Source organism: Pongo pygmaeus, chromosome 11 (genome assembly GCF_028885625.2).
Source record: "Pongo pygmaeus isolate AG05252 chromosome 11, NHGRI_mPonPyg2-v2.0_pri, whole genome shotgun sequence".
In the NCBI taxonomy this organism is placed as follows: Eukaryota; Metazoa; Chordata; class Mammalia; order Primates; family Hominidae; genus Pongo; species Pongo pygmaeus.
Genome location: NC_072384.2, coordinates 113,760,026 through 113,781,617, shown reverse-complemented (window position 1 = coordinate 113,781,617; position 21,592 = coordinate 113,760,026). Strand labels below are relative to the sequence as shown.

The 21,592-nt window shown below is 35.5% G+C and overlaps 1 protein-coding gene across 4 annotated transcripts in view; it reads right to left on the bottom strand.

Moving 5' to 3' along the window:
- SPAG16 (sperm associated antigen 16) overlaps positions 1-21,592 on the bottom strand; it is a 1,161,609-nt gene that overhangs the window by 1,067,396 nt on the left and 72,621 nt on the right. For all 4 annotated transcript variants that reach the window (XM_054478489.2, XM_054478490.2, XM_054478491.2 and 1 more), the window contains 2 exons: positions 12,487-12,556; positions 1,876-1,985 (listed from right to left, as the gene is read on the bottom strand). In XM_054478489.2, coding sequence (XP_054334464.1) covers positions 1,876-1,985; positions 12,487-12,556 — 180 coding nt within the window. The remainder of the gene's footprint in view (positions 1-1,875; positions 1,986-12,486; positions 12,557-21,592) is intronic.

Sequence of the window (21,592 nt, the reverse complement as noted above, 5' to 3'; positions counted from 1 at the left end):
GGTAGAACAAGAATATTTCAGATGTATGAACTTAGATCATTTATCTCCATTGGCCCTTTTTGAAAATTACTCAGGGAGATACTCTAGGAAAACAGAAAAAGCAATCTATGAAGGAAAATATGAGAATACATAACAGGGGCAGCTGAGTGTAAGCCAATGAAGTAGAAGAGAGTGACTGTTTATAAAAGAGAAATCTTTAAATACAGTCCTATGCACTTCAGGTATTCTCCTTCCTCCTCTACAGTTCTAGTTAAATTTGCAATGTCTGCAATAAATTACATTTACTTAAACATAATCCATTTAAAGGCTGTTTATGGGATTAAATGTTAGTATTAATTTACAGACAAAGCATAGAAAATAGAATTAAGACTACAGAACAAATGTAAATGTTATCAATTATGACAACATGCATAATAATATAACTCAAATCAAGTCAGTAAAGTGCTCTAAATGCCTCTTTGTTACGGCGGAGTCGATATCATGTGAAGTGAATTATTAAAAAACAGAAACAGAACTCAGTCATTTGTTATAATAATAACTACAAGAAAATTAAGAGAAATACTAGTAAAAATGATTACTCAGTGAAGGTGAGAAGGATTCACTTTATTTTATACTTTAGCCCTTTAATATGACCTATGTTTTCTATCATGCTGTAGGTATTACATTAAATATCAGAATGCAACACCATAAAATAATATACCATAAATAAATATGCAATGTACTTTTCCTATATTTTAGTAGCTTCTTGTCCCATAAAAAGTCAACCTTGCATTATTAATCTAAGCTCTTATAAGCCGTAAGCACTGAGTGAATGAATCAACAAATCACTTCTAAGTATGACTTACTACCTGAAAGAGAATACTTATACCGTTAGAAGATGAAAATGTTTCTAATGACAATCACCTCCATCATTCCAAAAATCCTTAAATCTGATGTGAGTCTACCTCACATACCATTATCTATAATTATGATAGAAAAACAACAAAACACTAATCTGAAAAACACAAGATTATAATAAAAAGCTTATTATAACAAAAAAGTGATTCGTTTTTATTTTATTCAAATATTTTATGCAATACCAGAATCCAATGCATGTTTTAGAGAGAAAAAAATATTATTGGCATTACCTAAGTAAATGCTATTATTTGAATTCATACAAATCTATTCTTCTTCTAGAATTACTAAGAAGCTATTATAATTGTAAATATTTTTATTTTAAAATAAGTGCCAGATATTTTAGAATTCTAAGGTAACAACTGCCTTAACAAGAAAATTCATTACCTGAGCTAGACTTTTATGTAATTTTCATAACAATAAACTAAACTCTTCACAGGTTTTATGTAATTTTCTTCATTTTTGACCTCTTTGACCAACCATTTTTAATACCATTTTCTTTAATCATTGGCAAAGATTTAAACTACCAGTCTGATTACAAAGTGAAGGTACTCAAGATATAAAGAGATTGTTAAATGGAGCATAATGCTATTTCATTCTGCCTTTAAGGAGACTAAGTAAAGTCTGATGTTACATTTTGAGAAAAGATATAACAAGATATGACCTGGGAGCGATTTCTTGTAGACAGAGGTAATTTCAAGCAGAAAAGTTAGCAGTTGAGCAGACATGATCATGATTATGTTAGGATAGGTGGCAGAGTGATCCATTGAGCTGTCTCTGCTACTAATAAGCCTGTGTCCCTGAATTAACTACTTACTAGTAATATTTGGATACCTCTACTGTCCATGTATAAACCAAGCAGCCCGGAATATATAACCTCTAAATTCATTTTCCGGTAAAATAATGATACCATATGAGTGAATGGATCTAAAGATCTGAGAGTTAAGTATGACTTAATGCAAACAAAAACAAATATCATACCTTTGTATTGCCTTTCATCTTTGTTTTACATTTGTTTTGTTCCCTGGCTTCACGAAGACCTTTCTGAGTAGGACCTTCTGGTGCATTTTCTTTTTCACGACTACGATCAACTACAAGATAATATAATTTATTCTTAATATTTACACTGTTTATCGGTATAAAATGATTGCAACCAAAAATATGAAAACCAAGACCTCAATGATGCATGTATTTTTTAAAAATTCATTAAATTATTGATACCCAAACCATACCAAATGCTTTATGTGTGGTCTCAAAATTCAGTTCCCAAAAATGCAGAGAGGCATTACTACAAGGTTAATTAAATACATGGTGAGCCAATTACAGAGCACAGTTATGATATATCCAAATTCCTGTTATGACAAGGCTTTGTGTGTTTATAAACAGAGTTAAAGATGGTGAAGGAGAGAATGATAAGAAATGACAAAACTTCCCACATGAAACTAGATAATAAATATTTTTATTATAAAAAGAATATTGTATTAATAAAATATTATTGTCTATGCTTCCCTATGTTAAGGACAAAAAGCAAAAACACAGGGTAATATTCAAAATAGTTGTAACATTGGTCTCCTACTTCTCATGGACATAATAAGCAGTCTTAATGGAATCATTTGAGAGTGGGGAATTGACAGAAAAAGTCTCTCACATTTTTCTACATATAATACATATACATATATAAGTACACATATTTCCACTTGTATTTCTAAACAGTAAGTTGATCGCAAAAAACTAAGGTTATAATCACTAACACAAATAAACAACTAAATGTTACAAATTATAACACCAGATTTATAATAGAGAAAAGATGATGAACAAAGAAATGTCTGGATGATTTCAATTACAAGGCTCTCTTAAGAAATCCTGAGATTATAAAGGCAGGGAAGAAAATGGCTGGCATTTATTTTATTTTATTTTCTGACTAATTTTTTCTATTCAATACCAGTTCTAGACAAAGGAGAAAATCCTCAAAATAACTCCCACAATAACGTTAAAAAATGTTCCATAACCCCATGTTACACGAAAGTACTTGAGAGACCTGGGTGTCCAAACCGCCTGTCCTCCCCAAAGGTGCTAAGCTAGAGTCCCACAGCACCTAGGATGCTGAAGTCTAGAGGAAAGGCAACAATTACAGCTTGTTGAGATTAAGGGAAAATATTTACTTCTGATTCTCTTTTATTATATTTTCCCCTTCAAATTCCAGGGGTGTCAACCTGATAATAACTAAAAACAATAACTAACATTCATGCCTCATTGATCTTTTACTATATAATGTCCACTATTCTAAACAACTTATAGGTACAATTTTATGCAATTATGTAAATAATCTTGTGAAGGTCACACTACCTTTTGTTCCCATTGTATATGAGAAGGGGAATGCATATAGTAATATCAGAGGAAAGAAAAGAGAAATCAGTAGGGAGAGAAACTCAAGAATCCAACAGATAATTCCAGGAATATAAGCAGATCTCATGTAGTATGCAAGACATTGCTAAAGGCCACTTCATAAAAGAAATAAAATTAAAAAGCAAGCAAACAAACAAATATGGTAGGAATTACAAAGGTGGAAAATCCCAAAGGGCATAGTTTATGTGTATACGTTGTTGCTCTATAAACAAGATGAAAAATACACACTTTAATAAAATTTTAGGAAAGTATTCAACATTTAAAACCAAAACTTAGGAATAAACATTGCAGAATGTACAGGGTACTGGCAGAAAAAAAAATGTTTTTCAAGTATTTCTCAATGTAGCGAGAATAAATATGATTTCCACTCTCCAGCAAATAAGCATCACTTTTACTTACACAAAAATTTACAGAACAAATGAAAGGCACAGACAATAAAGTCTGTATCATGTTCAGTGTTAAATGCATGTAATTCTCAGATTCCATATAGCACTTCTCAATGTTGAGTAATATCCCAGCAAAGTCTTTGCCTCTATCATAGCTTCTCATGGCTGTCATCTAATGCTTATTAATGACAAAGGCTATGGTACCAACAGGTACTGTGTAGTTTTCCAAATTTTACTTAGGTAAAGTCAACATTTTAAGGCATGCATACTTTCTTGAGATAAAACAAACAGCAAATAAACAAACACACTTTCATTTATAGAAATTCTATTTATTGTACCTTCCAGTGCTAAATTTTACCCATTCAATTGTTCCTTCAAGTGTGTACACATTCAGTCAATGTTAACGTGTTCAGGCTCTTGGATAAATATCAGAAAGACATAAATACCACAATTTAACAAATATTTATTGAGCACTTACTTTGTGCCACTCCCTAACTTCCTTATAGACCAAACAAAACTGAAAAGAGAATTTTTTAACTGAAAAAGGTTTTGAAGAAATTGTCTATAATTTACCCCAAAGAAACAGAAAATGTCTAAGAGATTAGGACACATGTAAACTAAAATGAGGAGATTGGTTAGATCTATGTAATTAGAATTCAGAAAAAGAAATAGAGTTAAATGAGAAGATGCTATATTTGAAAAAAGTATTAATTAGACCATATAGTCTAATAATTACATGAATTTGGCATCTCATAATGCAATTCTGAGCAGCAGCAAAACATGAACTTAAAAAGCAGCAATTAATTAAACTATAAGAAATAATGAGTACTTGCTCTACTATTAATTTTGAAGTACTAACTTAAGAGCTACTTTGCTTTACTATATATGACATTTATTTCCTCTATAAAGCTCTGAAGTCAGCTTTCACAATTTTTCACTTCACCAAGCATTTACAATTTCTAGAAGGTCATCCAGAATTAATAATTTCCTATACACTATAAGATATACTAAAATGCAATTATATGTATCATTATGGTCTGGTTTAAAAATAGGCATTATTGCACTGAAATTGCAACCTTATAGCAAACAAAAATAACTAATAAAAGGATGACAATCAAAACCAGTAGATTTCAAAAGCTTTTTGAAATTAATTTGAAAAAAAAATTATCTCATAATATGTAATACTAAAAAGTGCTTTCTGTATAGTGTCATGTAAATATTCGATACATATGACTCTTGATAAAAATAAAAACATAATCTGTAATTTTCAGTTTAAATATCTACTCAATAATAATTATTTCATAGTTTCTCCCAGAAATTTTTCTACTTTTGACCTACCATACAGAATAAATGTAAAATTGAAAACTCTTTTCAGGTGAGATTAGGTAATAAAGCATTAATATTATCTTTGTATGGCAGCAATTATGGGGTGATTCTTTAAAATATATTTTATCATTGTCTGAATTTTCTATAATAAACATCACTTTGGTAGTCAAAAAAGTATGTTTAAAATACTTTGCTAACTTTTCTCCAAATCATTCCAATTTGTGTCTTATTCCTTAAATTTAGATTAAATAACAATTAATGTGTCTTGTTCCCAAAGTTTAGAGTAAATGACAATCAATTTGTTGTTTTCTAACTTCAAAGTAAATAATGTTTAATTTGAAGAATCTCTATTGACATGCCAACTTCTGCCCAAAATAAATGGATGGATGGATGGGTGGATGAATGGATAAATGAGAGAGAGAGGGAAGTATTTTTAAAACTAAACTTAAATGAGCAAGTAAAGAGGGAGGAAGTAACATGAAAATATGAAGAATGACAGGAATTATGAGGAACAACCACTTAACCAATAAATCGTCCTTTTTTTTTTTTTTTTTTTTTTTTGAGACAGGGTCTTGCTGTGTTGCCAGGCTGGAGTGCAGTGGTGCGATCTCAGCTCACTGCAACCTCCTGGTTCAAGTAATTCTCTTGTCTCAGCCTCCCAAGTAGCTAGGATTACAGGCACGCACCATCACGCCTAGCTAATTTTTGTATTTTTAATAGATGGGGTTTTACCATGTTGGCCAGGATGGTCTTGATCTCCTGACCTCATGATCCACCTGCCTCGGCTTCCCAAACAGCTGGCATTACAGGCGTGAGCCACCACGCCCAGCCTCTTTTCAAATTACAGTCCCTAAGTAGGATACCAAGTTTTAGCAACTGGAGACGTGACAGAGTCTAAGGGACCACAGACAAATGCTGAGATCAGAAGCTTAGGGAAAAGTGCTTCAAGTTCTGTATCTAAAACTAGAGTGTATGTTTACAAAGAGCATAAAATTACTCAGTACAGGATTTAAATAACTACTTTTGATCAGATAGTTGGGATATATAACTAAAAGAAACTATTTCCCCATGTTGGGTCAGAATTTCTTTTGACTAAAAGCCATTTCAAAATATCACAGATCAAAATACAAGTTTAATCTCCAAAGTACCTTGTAAATATCACTCAAGAAAAACATGCAATATGTTCTTGTATGAATTAGACTAAACACCAGGAGATAATTTCATAAGGGAGTTATCTGTCAGGCATCAGTTTATTTTAATTGATATGTCAAGGATAAATATATAAAATTTAAACCATTAGAGTAGAATGAATCATTAGAGATTAATTGGTGCAAACATCAACCCAATTCACAAAGGCCCTCAACCTTTAAGCTTTCATACATATATTCTTTTTCAGACTATTTAGTCATTTTTGGAGTTACAGTTCATGAAATTATGATAATTTCAAACCATCATTTAATATTTATATCTGATTAGATTCTTCTTATCTTAATATGAAAACAATTTTTGATGTTGACAGAAATGTACATTCTTCATAAAATATGCAATAAAGGGTAGGAAGTAGTCACATAACACAGAGAAAATTATGTTAAAATCCTGGTGTATACCTTCTGATATTTTTTCCTTGCATATATTCAACAGGCATACACTTGTACCATATAAATGTTTTTACTTCTTAACATTATAACATAAGTATTTCTTATGCATGATTTTTAGACTTTTTATTATTGTAGGATCCACTATAAACATTCACTGGTGGTTAAAAAGTGAGATTGCTTGTATTGTTGTGTTACTTTTATGACTGCAATAAATATCCTTGTGCATAGTCCCTTAGGAATCACTGTGCATAACTGATACTACTTTAACATAAAATATTAGAAAAGTAGGAAAGAGGAAGGGATGAATAGGCAAAGCACAAAAGGATTTTAGGGCAGTGATACTACTCTGTATGACACTATAATGTTGGATACACATCATAAATGTGTTGAATTCCACAGAACATACAACATCAAAAGTGAACCCTAATGTAAACTATGGACTTCAGGTGATATTAATGTAATGGACACTCATCAGTTTTTACAACTGTGTCAATCTGGTAGGAGATGCTGATAATAAGGGAAGCTATGTGTGGGGGCAGGTGGTATACGGAAAATCACTGTACCTTCCACTCAATTTTGCTATAAACCTAAAACTGCTCTAAAAAAATAAAGTTTATCCTTTTTAAAATGAATTCAGCTCACAAGAGAGAGGCAGCGACCAGGTCCTAAGGATATCATCCTTCTGGATATAGTCATGTCTGAGAACACTGCCTGTGCCTTCTAGCTATCTGAGCCAAAAAAAAACCTCTTTGCCTAAAAATAAACACAGGTATACTTAAATTTATGCATTTTATTGTAGGTAAATTATGCACTGTAACTGTACAGATAGGTGTGTTTTGACAAATATAAACAGGCATGTAACTACTACCAAATTAAGATATAAAACATTTCCACCACACCTCAATTTATTTTCCTTTTATTTTACATACCTTATAAACATTACCTTATGACACTATAATTTTTATTTTAATGAGTCACTTTTCTTCTGAGGAAATTAGAAAAGGAAAACATATTTCTTATTTTAACCAGAATTTAACATTTTTAATTCTCTGTATTCAATTGTGGTAGATCTTAATTTCCTTCTGGCAAACTTTCTTTTTTGCCCAAAGAAATTTCTTCAGTATTTCCTGTTGTACAGGCAGGCTTGCAAAAATCTCCGAGCTTTCCTTTATTTTAAAATGTCTACATTTTATCTAAATTTTAAAGGATATTTTTATTGGATATACAATTCTGAATTAAAATTTTTTCCACACTTTAAAAATACCATTTTATTGTTTCCAGCCTCCAGTATTTCCTATGAGAAATCAGCCTGTATTTGTATTATTGCCTTCAAGAATTTCTTGCACAGTATGGCCATTATCACGATATTGATTCTTCCTATCCATGAGCATGGAATGTTCTTCCATTTGTTTGTGTCCTCTTTTACTTCATTGAGCAGTGGTTTGTAGTCCTCCTTGAAGACGTCCTTCACATCCTTTGTAAGTTGGATTCTTATGTATTTTATTCTCTTTGAAGCAATTGTGAATGGGATTTCACTCATGATTTGGCTCTCTGTTTGTCTGTTATTGGTGTATAAGAATACTTGTGATTTTTGCACATTGATTTTGTATCCTGAGACTTTGCTGAAGTTGCTTATCAGCTTAAGGAGATTTTGGGCTGAAACGATGGGGTTTTCTAAATATACAATCATGTCATCTGCAAACAGGGACAATTTGATTTCTTCTTTTCCTAACTGAATACCCTTTATTTCTTTTTACTCCCTGATTGCCCTGGCCAGAACTTCCAACACTATGTTGAATAGGAGTGGTGAGAGAGGGCATCCCTGTCTTGTGCCAGTTTTCAAAGGGAATGCTTCCAGTTTTTGCCCATTCAGTATGATATTGGCTGTGGGTTTGTCATAAATAGCTCTTATTATTTTGAGATAAGCCCCATCAATAACGAATTTATTGAGAGTTTTTAGCATGAAGTGTATAGATTCAATGCCATCCCCATCAAGCTACCAATGACTTTCTTCACAGAATTGGAAAAAACTACTTTCAAGTTCATATGGAACCAAAAAAGAGCCTGCACAGCCAAGACAATCCTAAGCAAGAAGAACAAAGCTGGAGGCATACTCTACCTGACTTCAAACTAAACTACAAGCTATAGTAACCAAAACAGCATGGTACTGGTACCAAAACAGAGACATAGACCAATGGAACAGAACAGAGCCCTCAGAAATAATGCCACATATCTACAACTATCTGATCTTTGACAAACCTGACAAAAACAAGAAATGGGGAAAGGATTCCCTATTTAATAAATGGTGCTGGGAAAACTGGCTAGCCATATGTAGAAAGCTGAAACTGGATCCCTTCCTTACACCTTATACAAAAATTAATTCAAGATGGATTAAAGACTTAAATGTTAGACCTAAAACCATAAAAACCCTAGAAGAAAACCTAGGCAATACCATTCAGGACATAGGCATGGGCAAGGACTTCATGTCTAAAACACCAAAAGCAATGGCAACAAAAGACAAAATTGACAAATGGGATCTAATTAAACTGAAGAGCTTCTGCACAGCAAAAGAAACTACCATCAGAGTGAACAGGCAACCTACAGAATGGGAGAAAATTTTTGCAACCTACTCATCTGACAAAGGGCTAATATCCAGAATCTACAATGAACTCAAACAAATTTACAAGAAACAAACAAACAACCCCATCAACAAGTGGGCGAAGGATATGAACAGACACTTCTCAAAAGAAGACATTTATGCAGCCAACAGACACATGAAAAAATGCTCATCATCACTGGCCATCAGAGAAATGCAAATCAAACCACAATGAGATACCATCTCACACCAGTTAGAATGGCAATCATTAAAAAGTCAGGAAACAACAGGTGCTGGAGAGGATGTGGAGAAATAGGAACACTTTTACACTGTTGGTGGGACTGTAAACTAGTTCAACCATTGTGGAAGTCAGTGTGGCAATTTCTCAGGCATCTTGAACTAGAAATACCATTTGACCCAGCCATCCCATTACTGGGTATTTACCCAAAGGATTATAAATCATGCTGCTATAAAGACACATGCACACGTATGTTTACTGCGGCACTATTCACAATAGCAAAGACTTGGAACCAACCCAAATATCCAACAATGATAGACTGGATTAAGAAAATGTGGGACATATACACCATGGAATACTATGCAACCATAAAAAATGATGAGTTCATGTCCTTTGTAGGGACATGGATGAAGCTGGAAACCATCATTCTCAGCAAACTATCTCAAGGAGAGAAAACCAAACACCACAAGTTCTCACTCATAGGTGGGAATTGAACAATGAGAACACTTGGACACAGGAAGGGGAACATCACACACTGTCATGGGGTAGGGGGAGTGGGGAGGGATAGCATTAGGAGATATACCTAATGTAAACGACAAGTTAATGGGTGCAGCACACCAATATGGCACATGTATACATATGTAACAAACCTGTATGTTGTACACATGTACCCTAGAACTTAAAGTATAATTTAAAAAAAAAAAGATTCCATTGCAGTAAAAACCACATTTTGCTTATCCATTCATCTATCAATGGACACTTGGTGATATGGTTTGGGCTGTGTCCTCACCCAAATCTCATCTTGAATTGTAGCTCTCATAATCCCCATGTGTCATGGGAGGGACCAGGTGGGAGGTATTTGAATCACGGAGGTGGGTTTTCCCATGCTGTTCTCATGATAGTGAATAAATCTCACAAGATCTGACGGTTTTATAAAGCGCAGTTCCTCTGCAAACTCTCTCTTGCCTGCTGCCATATAAGAGGTGCCTTTGCTCCTCCTTTGCCTTCCACCATGATTGTGAGGCCTCCCCAGCCATGTGGAACTGTGAGTCCATTATACCTCTTTTTCTTTATAAATTAAAAAAAAAAAGAAAAGATTTTCTCACTTAAATTTTCAACAATTTCAACACATTGTGTTCAGGAGTGGTTCTCTTTTATGTGTATGATTAGTTCTCTTCTTAGGTGTTTAAATTTATAGTTTACATAAATTTGGGGAAATTTGGGGCCATCATTTGTTTAAGTATTTTTATGCTCCATTTTCATTCTCTTCTTTGGGACTTTAATTTTATATATGTTAAATAGGCAAGTTTTCCTTTAATCTTTTATCTTTCTTCTTTAGACTAGATGCCTTTATGGATCTCTCTTGAAATTTACTGACACTTCTGTCATCTCTAATTTGTTGTGAAGTACATTAAATAAAATTTTTGATTGGGTGCGGTGGCTCATGCCTGTAATCCCAGCATGTTGGGAGGCTGAGGCAGGCGGATCACTTGAAGTCAGGAGTTCGAGACCAGCCTGGCCAACATGGTGAAGCCCCAGCTCTACTAAAAATACAAAAATTAGCCAGTCATGGTGGCACATGCCTGTAGTCCCAGCTACTGGAGAGGCTGAGGCACCAGTATCACTTGAACCTGGGAGGTGGAGGCTGCAGTGAGCTGAGATCATGCCACTGCACTCCAGCCTGGGTGACAGAGCAAGACTCTGTCTCAAAAAAAAAAAAAAAAATTCATTTTAGTTATTCTATTTTTCAGCTGTAGAACTTCAATTTGCTTTGGAATGTATGCTTGTTCTCATTTCTCTGCTGAAATTCCTCATCTGTTCACTTATTAGTATTTTCCATTAAGTCCTTGAACATAATCAAAGTATCTGCTTTAGCACTTTCCATCTGCTAAATGCAACAGTTTAGCTACTTTAGGGTAGGTTTCCATTTATTGCTTGTTGTCTTGATTATGGGTCACATTTTTCTGTTCCTATTCATATCTAGAAATGTTTAATTATATACTAGGCAATGTGGGTAAAAGATCGTAAAGACTCTGGATGACTGTCTTCCTCAAAAGGATGTCATTTTTTGTTCTAGAAGGCAGTTCCATTTTTGGCTGATGACCCTAAAATCCTAGGCTTAATTTTATGCTTCGTTAGGGTGGATCCACGGAAAGCCCTAAATGTTTCTCAAGGCCCTATAACTTGGCAAGACTCAAACTCCAAATTCTGTGTCCTCTCTAAGAATGCTGTGCAAGCTTTGTTGCTGGTTTTATAAGGTGGATATGGGATGCTGAATGTTAATGTGTTGTTAACAAGGTATGAAAGAGGTCTTTCCACCCAGGCATGGCCAGATTTGCAATGTTTCCCATCACTACTTAACTTCTACAATCTCTGGCCTCCTCTTGATCCTACGTAATTGTATCTCTCTTGTAAGTGTCAGGTAGTGTTGTTATGTGTATGTATTGCAGCCTCAGCTAAGGACTCATAGTAAACTCCCTCACAAACTGAGCCACTCCTCATTGCAGCTCTCTTCTCTGGTGTCCTTCCCTACAGATTCTAGTGGCTTCAAAAGCTGTGAACTAGGGTCTCTGATATTTCCAATTATCGTGATTGTCATGCTCCTATTGGCTTCCATCTCCACAAAGCTCAGTTTGGAACTTTTCACAGACCCAAAGCCATGGTGATGGCAGAGCTCACCTTATAAATTTTCCTTCTGTCAATTGGCTTCTGTTACTTGAGCTGTCTGTTTTCTACTGCCTCAAAGTAGTTGTCTGATCTTACAGCTTAGCTTTAGAGTTATTTATACAGAGAAGGTTAGTCTGGTACCAGGTATAATGACCAGAAGCAGAAGTCCTTCCATTATAGTTGACTTGTTTTTCTCTATAATTAATCCATACAGTATGATATCTATATTTCTTCTTAATCTTTTTATTAAAATTTTAATTTGTGAAATAGCCACCACTTTTTCACTTTTAAATATCTCTAGAATATTAATTACTGATAAGGCTGAGAAATCACCAAACTATATTAAATTAGAGCTTCATCACATTTTACATTTACCTTTAATTTGAGGAGCATGGTAACTATGTCTTGTTTGCAGGTTCTTCAATGTTTCTTGAAGTCCAGAAATCTAAAAAATAAAATTCAAAGAAATGAAGTTATACACTAAATGACTTTTAAAAAGGTTACATAAAACACAATATTTAAATATCCATTGTAATATATAAAAAATATTAATCTCTTTTAAATTTATACCTTTTTTTAATAAAACATAAATTTTAACAAAAGAAAAACAGAATTTTAAGTCAAAATATAATTCCACCAGCTAATTATTAATTATTTATTTTAGGTAAGCATCTGAAATATTTATTTCACGGCATAGTTTCCTGAATTAAGAATACTCATTGTACACTTTAATAATTATTCAATTCTCTATTTTGAGAGAGGTTTTTCCTCTGTTCAAATTGTTTCACAATAACTATCATCTTTATATTTATAAAATACAAGGTAATTATCACTTGGAATGTAAAATATGAAGAGGTTGATTTTATTCCCCCAACTCTTAGCTCATTTTCCACCCACATATATTCTCTATTTTATCAAACATGTCTTATAATTAAGAACATTTGTTAGCTTGGTGTCATGATTTACCTGTATTCCTGAAAAATAGACTTAAATTTAAAATTTGACCTTGAAAAGCTATTTCATCTTGCATTGTATATGATTATACCAACACAAAATACCATCTGTTCAATTACATACAGATATACACTTTTTTCTACTATCACTAAATAGTAATATTTCTTTATTAATAGAAAATAACATAATCTATTAATTATAACCTATAGATGAGTGCTCACAAAATGCCTTGGCTAAAAAAAAGTAAAAGATTACTATCTATTCCTAGAAGCCAAAAGAATTATAAATGTCAAAAATCAACTTTTTATTTAGAATAACATAAGATTAACAGGAGAGCTGCTAATGTAGTACTGAGAATTCCTGTTTTATCCCACACCCTTTTTCCCCCATTAACATCATACATTGTAATGATACATTTTTCACAAATAATGAACCAATATTGATACATTATTACGAACTACAGGCCATATTTTTAGTTTTATTAATTTTTCCATAATATCCTTTTTACGTTTCAAAATCGCATCCAGAATATCACCTTACAACTAGTTTTTAGGTCTCCTTAGCCTCCTCTGGACTGAGACAGTTTCTCAGACTGATACAGTTTGGATATTTGTCCTCTTCAAATCTCTTGTTGAAATGTGATCCCCAATGTTGGAGGTGGGGCCTAGGGGGAAGTGTTCGGGTCATGGGGGCAGATCTCTCTGCAGATGCTGGTGCTATACTTCTTCTACAGCCTGCAGAACCATGCGCCAAATAAACCTCTTTTCCTTATAAATTACCCAGTCTCAGGCATTCCTTTATAGCAACACAAAATGGACTAATACACAGATTTTCCCTGATTTTAATGTCCTTGACAATTTTGGGGAGCATTAGTCTGATAGTATTTCACAGAATAGCCCTAGATTTGAGGTTGTCTGATATTTTTCCCATGGTTAGACTAAAGTTATGGATTTGCAAGAAGATCACAGCGGAGTGCCATTATTAGCATATTACATCATAGGTACATGCTACCAACAGTACTTAAAACTGATGATGTTAACCTGGATCCTTTGATCACATGATGAGAAGGTTGCCATGTTTCCCCACTGTAAAGTTACTTTCTTCCCTATTTCCACTGCATTTCTGGATGCAAGTCATTACTTACAAACTGCATCCAACACTCAACAGCTGAGTTGTTAAGCTCCACCTACTTGAGGGAAGGATTATCAACATATATTACTTGGGATTCTTCTGTATGGGAGATTTGTCTACTCTCTCACATGTCTTTACTAATCATTTATATTTATACCATTAAGGAATCAAAGATATTTATTTTATATTTTGGGTTATAATACAACACTACATTATTCTGTGGTTCAAATTGTTTCAGAAGGTTTGATCACTGGAAGCTCTTTCAGGTTGGATTCCTATAATGTGGAATCTGACTCTATTGTTTGATGTTTGAGTGTCAACAGCCTTTAAGCTTTACCTCCTCCCTCTTCCCTTGTGCCCAACATCTGGGCAACCAGATAAGAATGCCTGGGTACTCCCTTGTCTGGTACTGATGGGAGATTCAAATGATTCAAGCCTCACCTCACATATGAGAATTCTCACCCTGGCCCTAACCCCCAACTGCAATAAAAACCCCAGGCCAGTCTCCCTTCCTTGCTCTCTCAAGCCATTTCAGAAATGCTTGGGAGGTAATGTGCAGCTCTCCTCAGGAAATTCAATTCCACAAGTAGTGAATTTATTCACTGTGTGTGTGTGTGTGTGTGTGTGTGTGTGTGTGTGTGTGGAGTTATCAGTCTGAATATCCAAATCAAATTTGGTTGGGGATCCACCGACCTCTGCAGGTGCCCACTACAGTTCCTTTGTCATAACTTGACATATCCCATTATTATGCTGAGGTTTTTTTTCTTTTCTGTTCTACTTTTTGAGCATTTCCTTCCTTTCTAGCACAAGAAAATGTCCCAAGTGCTCCAGGCCTATCTAGTACTTTCTCTGCCCAGCTCTAGAATCAGACACTTCTCCAAAGAACCCCGGTTTCCTTTCCTTTTATTAAAGAGTGATATTAGAAATCAAGATCTTAACACTGGATATGTTCATTACTGATGGAGTGTCACTACTTCTAGACCCTCCAAGCAGACAGACCTAAAAGTATATATATATTTAGATTTAGTTTTTAGTATATACACACACACACACACACACACACACATACATATTCTGAGTTAGAATCCCATGATCGAAAAAAGATAAAATATAATTTAGTATACATATATACCTAAAAATCAATTCTATTTCACCTTTTCTTGGGTCATGGAGCTCTAATTCAAAATTTTGAACACTATTTTCAATAATTTCATAAAACTAAAAACAAAGTTATATGTTTTTCATTACATTTTAAATAAATGTTGATTCACTGTCTAATATCTAATAAGAAATTTGAAAACATGTATTTCCTACTGGATTTTTGTCATCCCACAGTGTGTTTTCACTCTTTCATATACAAACTAGATAATAATAAAAAATTTTAAATTATTATACAATCCTTCTTTATGCAAGGTATAGGTTTAAGGAGAAACACAGTAAGCTAAATGCTCATTAAGATAAGGTTTTTAAGGAAGTAACAATCAGGAATCCAGCTAGAAAACATAAGATGCTTCTTACTGCTCTTAACTCACATCCTAAAGTTTGGTTGGAAATGAATTCTCAAAGTGTAACTGCATCAAATGTTGAAATAAAGAAATATTCAAAATATAAGCACAAAAGTAATATATCTTCTATTTTACATTATAAACATTTCACATATTTTAAGATATTTTTTCTCTGTAAACACACTTTGAATAAATTAACTCTATAGCTCCATGACACACTACTAATATGTTCAATTTAAAAGGCTAATCTATGCCTGTACACCCAGGGTATATCTGATTAGTATGCTACAACAGAAAGAAAGGATTGGTTGGCCGTAAATCATTCTTTGTAAGAAGGGTACACAAACAGTTTCCATTCATTAAGTGGTAACCTTGACTTGTTCCACAAGGACACACCTGGAGAGCTGACAGGACTAGGACTATATTCTGTGCCCTAATTTGGAGTGTAGGTTAATTGAGCCTTGGGTTAGACTTATATAATGGATATTTGACAGTCACTTTGGTCACTTAGCAATTTGGGCTTAGAGAATTATGAGTCTTCCACCTTTTGCAATAGGTATCAGATATTTACACAGCCTTTCCTATAACTAGGACTTGTATTGGCTCCATCAATCCTGTGTACCCATTTTGGATTCTGAACAAAATCTAGTGATATAAGGAACAATGTAGAATTTGGAATTTATCCTGAGAATGGTGGCTGCCACATCCAGTTTCCATTGACAAGTATAACAAAATCCTGAAAGAGTATCAAGTATTCAGTATTAGCATTGTCCATGGTAAAACCTGTGGTGACAGCCCAGTGGCAGCAATAGTATCTCCTATTTAAATTTGACTTTCTCAAATTGTAGTGAATCTACCACCTTCAACAGCAGATTTGGTTGAGAGAGAAAAGCTATTTATAAATCCTAACTGCTCCATTTTATTTCTTTTTTTCAATGTTATGTTAAGAGTGGGACTAACTGTTCCATATTAGATATCAAGAAATTAGCTCTTTAGAATTTTCAAATTAAGGTCGCTTCCAAGATGGCTGAATAGGAACAGCTCCCATCTGCAGCTCCCAGAGTGATCAACACAGAAGACAGATTTCTGCATTTCCCACTGAGGTGCTGGTTCATCTCATTGGGAGTGGTTGGACAGTGGGTGCAGCCCACGGAGGGCAAGCTGAAGCAGGGCAGGGCGTTACCTCACCCAGGAGTGCAAGGGGTTGGGGGATTTGCCTTTCCTAGCCAAGGGAAGCCATAACAGACTGTACCTGGAAAAACGAGACACTTCTGCCCAAATACTGCACTTTTCCCATGGTCTTAGTAACTGACAGACCAGGAGATTTTCTCCTGTGCCTGGCTTGGCAGGTCCGACGCCCACAGAGCTTTGCTCACTGCTAGCACTGTAGTCTGAGACTGACCTGCGAGGCTGCAGCCTGGTGGGAGGAGGGGCGTCTGCCATTGCTGAGGCTTCAGTATGTAAACAAAGCAGCTGGGAAGGTCAAACTGGCGGAGCCCACCTCAGCTCAGCAAGGCCTACTGCCTCTATAGACTCCATCTCTGGGGGCAGGGCATACCTGAACAAAAGGCAGCAGAAACTTCTGCAGACTTAAACCCCATGTCTGACAGCTCTGAAGAGAGCAGTGGTTCTCCCAGCATGGCATTCGAGCTCTGAGAATGGACGGACTGCCTCCTCAAGTGGGTCCCTGATCCCCGTGCAGCCTGACTGGGAGACACCTCCCAGTAGGGGCCAACTGACACCTCATATTGGCAGGTGCCCCTCTGGGACAAAGCTTCTAGAAGAAGGATCAGGCAGCAATATTTGCTGTTCTGCAATATTTGCTGTTCTACAGCCTCTGCTGGTGATACTGAGGCAAACAGCGTCTGGAGTGGACCTCCAGGAAACCCCAACAGACCTGCAGCTAAGGGACCTGACTGTTAGAAGGAAAACTAACAAACAGAAATAGCATAAACTTCAAAAAAAAGGACACCCACACCAAAACCCCATCTGTAAGTCACTAACATCAAAGACCAAAGGTAGATAAAACCACAAAGATGGAGAGAAACCAGAGCAGAAAAGTGGAAAATTCTAAAACCAGAGTGCCTCTTCTACTCCAAAGGATCACAACTCCTCACCTGCAACGGAACAAAACTGGATGGAGAATGACTTTGACGAGTTGACAAAAGTAGGCTTCAGAAGGTCGGTAATAACAAACGTCTCCAAGCTAAAGGAGCGTGGTCTAACCCATCGCAAGGAAGCTAAAAACCTTGAAAAAGGGGTAGATGAATGGCTAACTAGAATAAACAGTATAGAGAAGAACTTAAATGACCTGATGGAGCTGAAAACCACAGCACGAAAACGTTGTGATGCATGCACAAGCTTCAGTAACCAATTCAATCAAGTGGAAGAAAGGATATCAGTGATTGAAGATCGACTTAATGAAATAAAGTGAGAAGACAAGATTAGAGAAAAAAGAGTAAAAAGAAATGAACAAAGCCTCCAAGAAATATGGCACTATGTGAAAAGACCAAATCTACATTTGATTGGTGTACCTAAAAGTGACAGGGAAAATGGAAACAAGTTAGAAAACACTCTTCAGGATATTATCCAGGAGAACTTCCCCAACCTAGCAAGGCAGGCCAACATTCAAATTCAGGAAATACAGAGAACACCATAAAGGTACTCCTCGAGAAGAGCAACCCTACGACACATAATTGTCAGATTCACCAAGGTTGAAATGAAGGAAAAAATGTTAAGGGCCACCAGAGAGAAAGGGCAGGTTACATACAAAGGGAAGCTCATCAGACTAACAGCAGATCTCTCGGCAGAAACCCTACAAGCCAGAAGAGAGAGGGGGTCAATATTCAACACTCTTAAAGTAAAGAATTTTCAACCCAGAATTTCATATCTAGCCAAACTAAGTTTCATAAGTGAAGGAGAAATAAAATCCTTCACAGACAAGCAAATGCTGAGGGGTTTTGTTACCACCAGGCCTGCCTTACAAGAGCTCCTGAAGGAAGCACTAAACATGGAAAGGAACAACCAGTACCAGCCACTGCAAAAACATGCCAAATTGTAAAGACCAGCGATGCTATGAAGAAACTGCATCAATTAATGGGCAAAATAACCAGCGAACATCATAATGACAGGATCAAATTCACACATAACAATATTAACCTTAAATGTAAATGGGCTAAATCCCCCAATTAAAAGACACAGACTGGCAAACTGGATTAACCGTCAAGACCCATCAGTGTGCTGTATTCAGGAGACCCATCTCATGTGCAGAGACACACATAGGCTCAAAATCAAGGGATGGAGGAAGAGCTACCAAGCAGATGGAAAGCAAAAAAAAGCAGGGGTTGCAATCCTAGTCTCTGATAAAACGACTTTAAAACCAACAAATATCAAAAGAGACAAAGAAGGCCATTACATAATGATAAAGGGATCAATTCAACAAGAAGAGCCAACTATCGTAAATATATATGCACCGAAAACAAGAGACACCAGATTCATAAAGGAAGTCCTTAGAGACCTAAAAAGAGACTTAGACTCCCACACAATAATAATGGGAGACTCTAACACCCTACTGTCAATATTAGACAGAACGAGACAGAAGGTTAACAAGGATATCCAGAACTTCAACTCAGCTCTTCACCAAGCAGACCTAATAGACATCTACAGAACTCTCTACGCCAAATCAAAAGAATATACATTGTGCTCAGCACCACATCACGTTAATTCTAAAACTGACCATCTAATTGGAAGTAAAGCACTCCTCAGCAAATGTAAAAGAAAAGAAATCACAACAAACTGTCTCTCAGACCACAGACCACAGTGCAATCAAATTGGAACTCAGGATTAAGAAACTCACTTAAAACCACACAACTACATGGAAACTGAACAACCTGCTCCTGAATGACTAGCGGGTAAATAACGAAATTAAGGCAGAAATAAAGATGTTCTTTGAAATCAATGAGAACAAAGACACAACATACCAGAATCTCTGGGACACATTTAAAGCAGTGTGTAGAGGGAAATTTAGAGCACTAAATACCCGCAAGAGAAAGCAGGAAAGATCTAAAATCAACACCCTAACATCACAATAAAAAGAACTAGAGAAGCAAGAGCAAACACATTCAAAAGCTAGCAGAAGGCAAGAAATAACTAAGATCAGAACAGAACTGAAGGAGACAGAGACACAAAAAAACCCTTCAAAAAATCAAAGTATCCAGGAGCTGGCTTTTTGAAAGATCAACAATATTGACAGACCACTAACAAGACTAATAAAGAAGAAAGGAGAGAAGAATCAAATAGATGCAATAAAAAAATGATAAAGGGGATATCCCCACTGATCCCACAGAAATACAAACTACCATCAGAGAATACTATAAACACGTCTATGCAAATAAACTAGAAAATTTAGAATAAATGGATAAATTCCTGGACACATACTCTCTCACAAGAATACACTAGGAAGAAGTTGAATCTCTGAATAGACCAATCACAGGCTCTCAAATTGCGGCAATAATTAATAACCTACCAACCAAATAAAGTCCAAGATCAGACAGATTCACAGCCAAATTCTACCAGAGGTACAAAGAGGAGCTGGTACCATTCCTTCTGAAACTATTCCAATCAATAGAAAAAGAGAGAATCCTCCCTAACTCATTTTATGAGGCCAGCATCATCCTGATACCAAAGCCTGGCAGAGACACAATAAAAAAAGAGAATTTTAGACCAATATCCCTGATGAACATCGATGGAAAAATTCTCGTTAAAATACTGGCAAACCGAATCCAGCAGCACATCAAAAAGCTTATCCACCATGATCAAGTGGGCTTCAGCCCTGGGATGCAAGGCATATGCAAATCAATAAATGTAATCCATCACATAAACAGAACCAACAACAAAAACCACATGATTATCTCAATAGAGGCAGAAAAGGCCTTTGACAAAATTCAACAGCCTTTCATGCTAAAATCTCTCAATAAACTAGGTATTGATTGAACATACATCAAAATAATAAGAGCTGTTTATGACAAACCCACAGCCAATATCATACTGAATAGGCAAAAACTGGAAGCATTCCCTTTGAAAACCAGCACAAGACAACGATGCCCTCTCTCACCACTCCTATTCAACATAGTGTTGGAAGTTGGAAGTTCTGGCCAGGGCAATCAGGCAAGAAAAAGAAATAAAGGGGATTCAATTAGAAAAAGAGGGAGTCAAATTGTCCCTGTTTGCAGATGACATGATTGTATATTTAGAAAACCCCATCATCTCAGCCCAAAATCTCCTTAAGCTGATAAGCAACTTCAGCAAAGTCTCAGGATACAAAATCAATGTGCAAAAATCACAAGCATTCCTATACACCAATAACAGACAAACAGAGGGCCAAATCATGAGTGAACTCCCAATCATAATTGTTACAAAAAGAATAAAATACCTAGGAATCCAACTTACAAGGGATGTGAAGGACGTCTTCAAGGAGAACTAAAAACCACTGCTCAATGAAATAAAAGACACAAACAAATGGAAGAACATTCCATGCTCATGGATAGGAAGAATCAATATCATGAAAATGGCCATACTGCCCAAGGTAATTTATAGATTCAATGTCATCCCCATCAAGCTACCAACGACTTTCTTCACAGAGTTAGAAAAAACTACTTTAAAGTTCATATGGAACCAAAAAAGAGCCTGCATAGCCAAGACAATCCTAAGCAAAAAGAACAAAGCTGGAGGCATCAGGCTACCTGACTTCAAACTATACTACAAGGCTACAGTAACCAAAACAGCATGGTACGAAAACAGATATATAGATCAATGGAACAGAACAGAGGCCTCAGAAATAACACCACACATCTACAACCATCTGATCTTTGACAAACCTGACAAAAACAAGA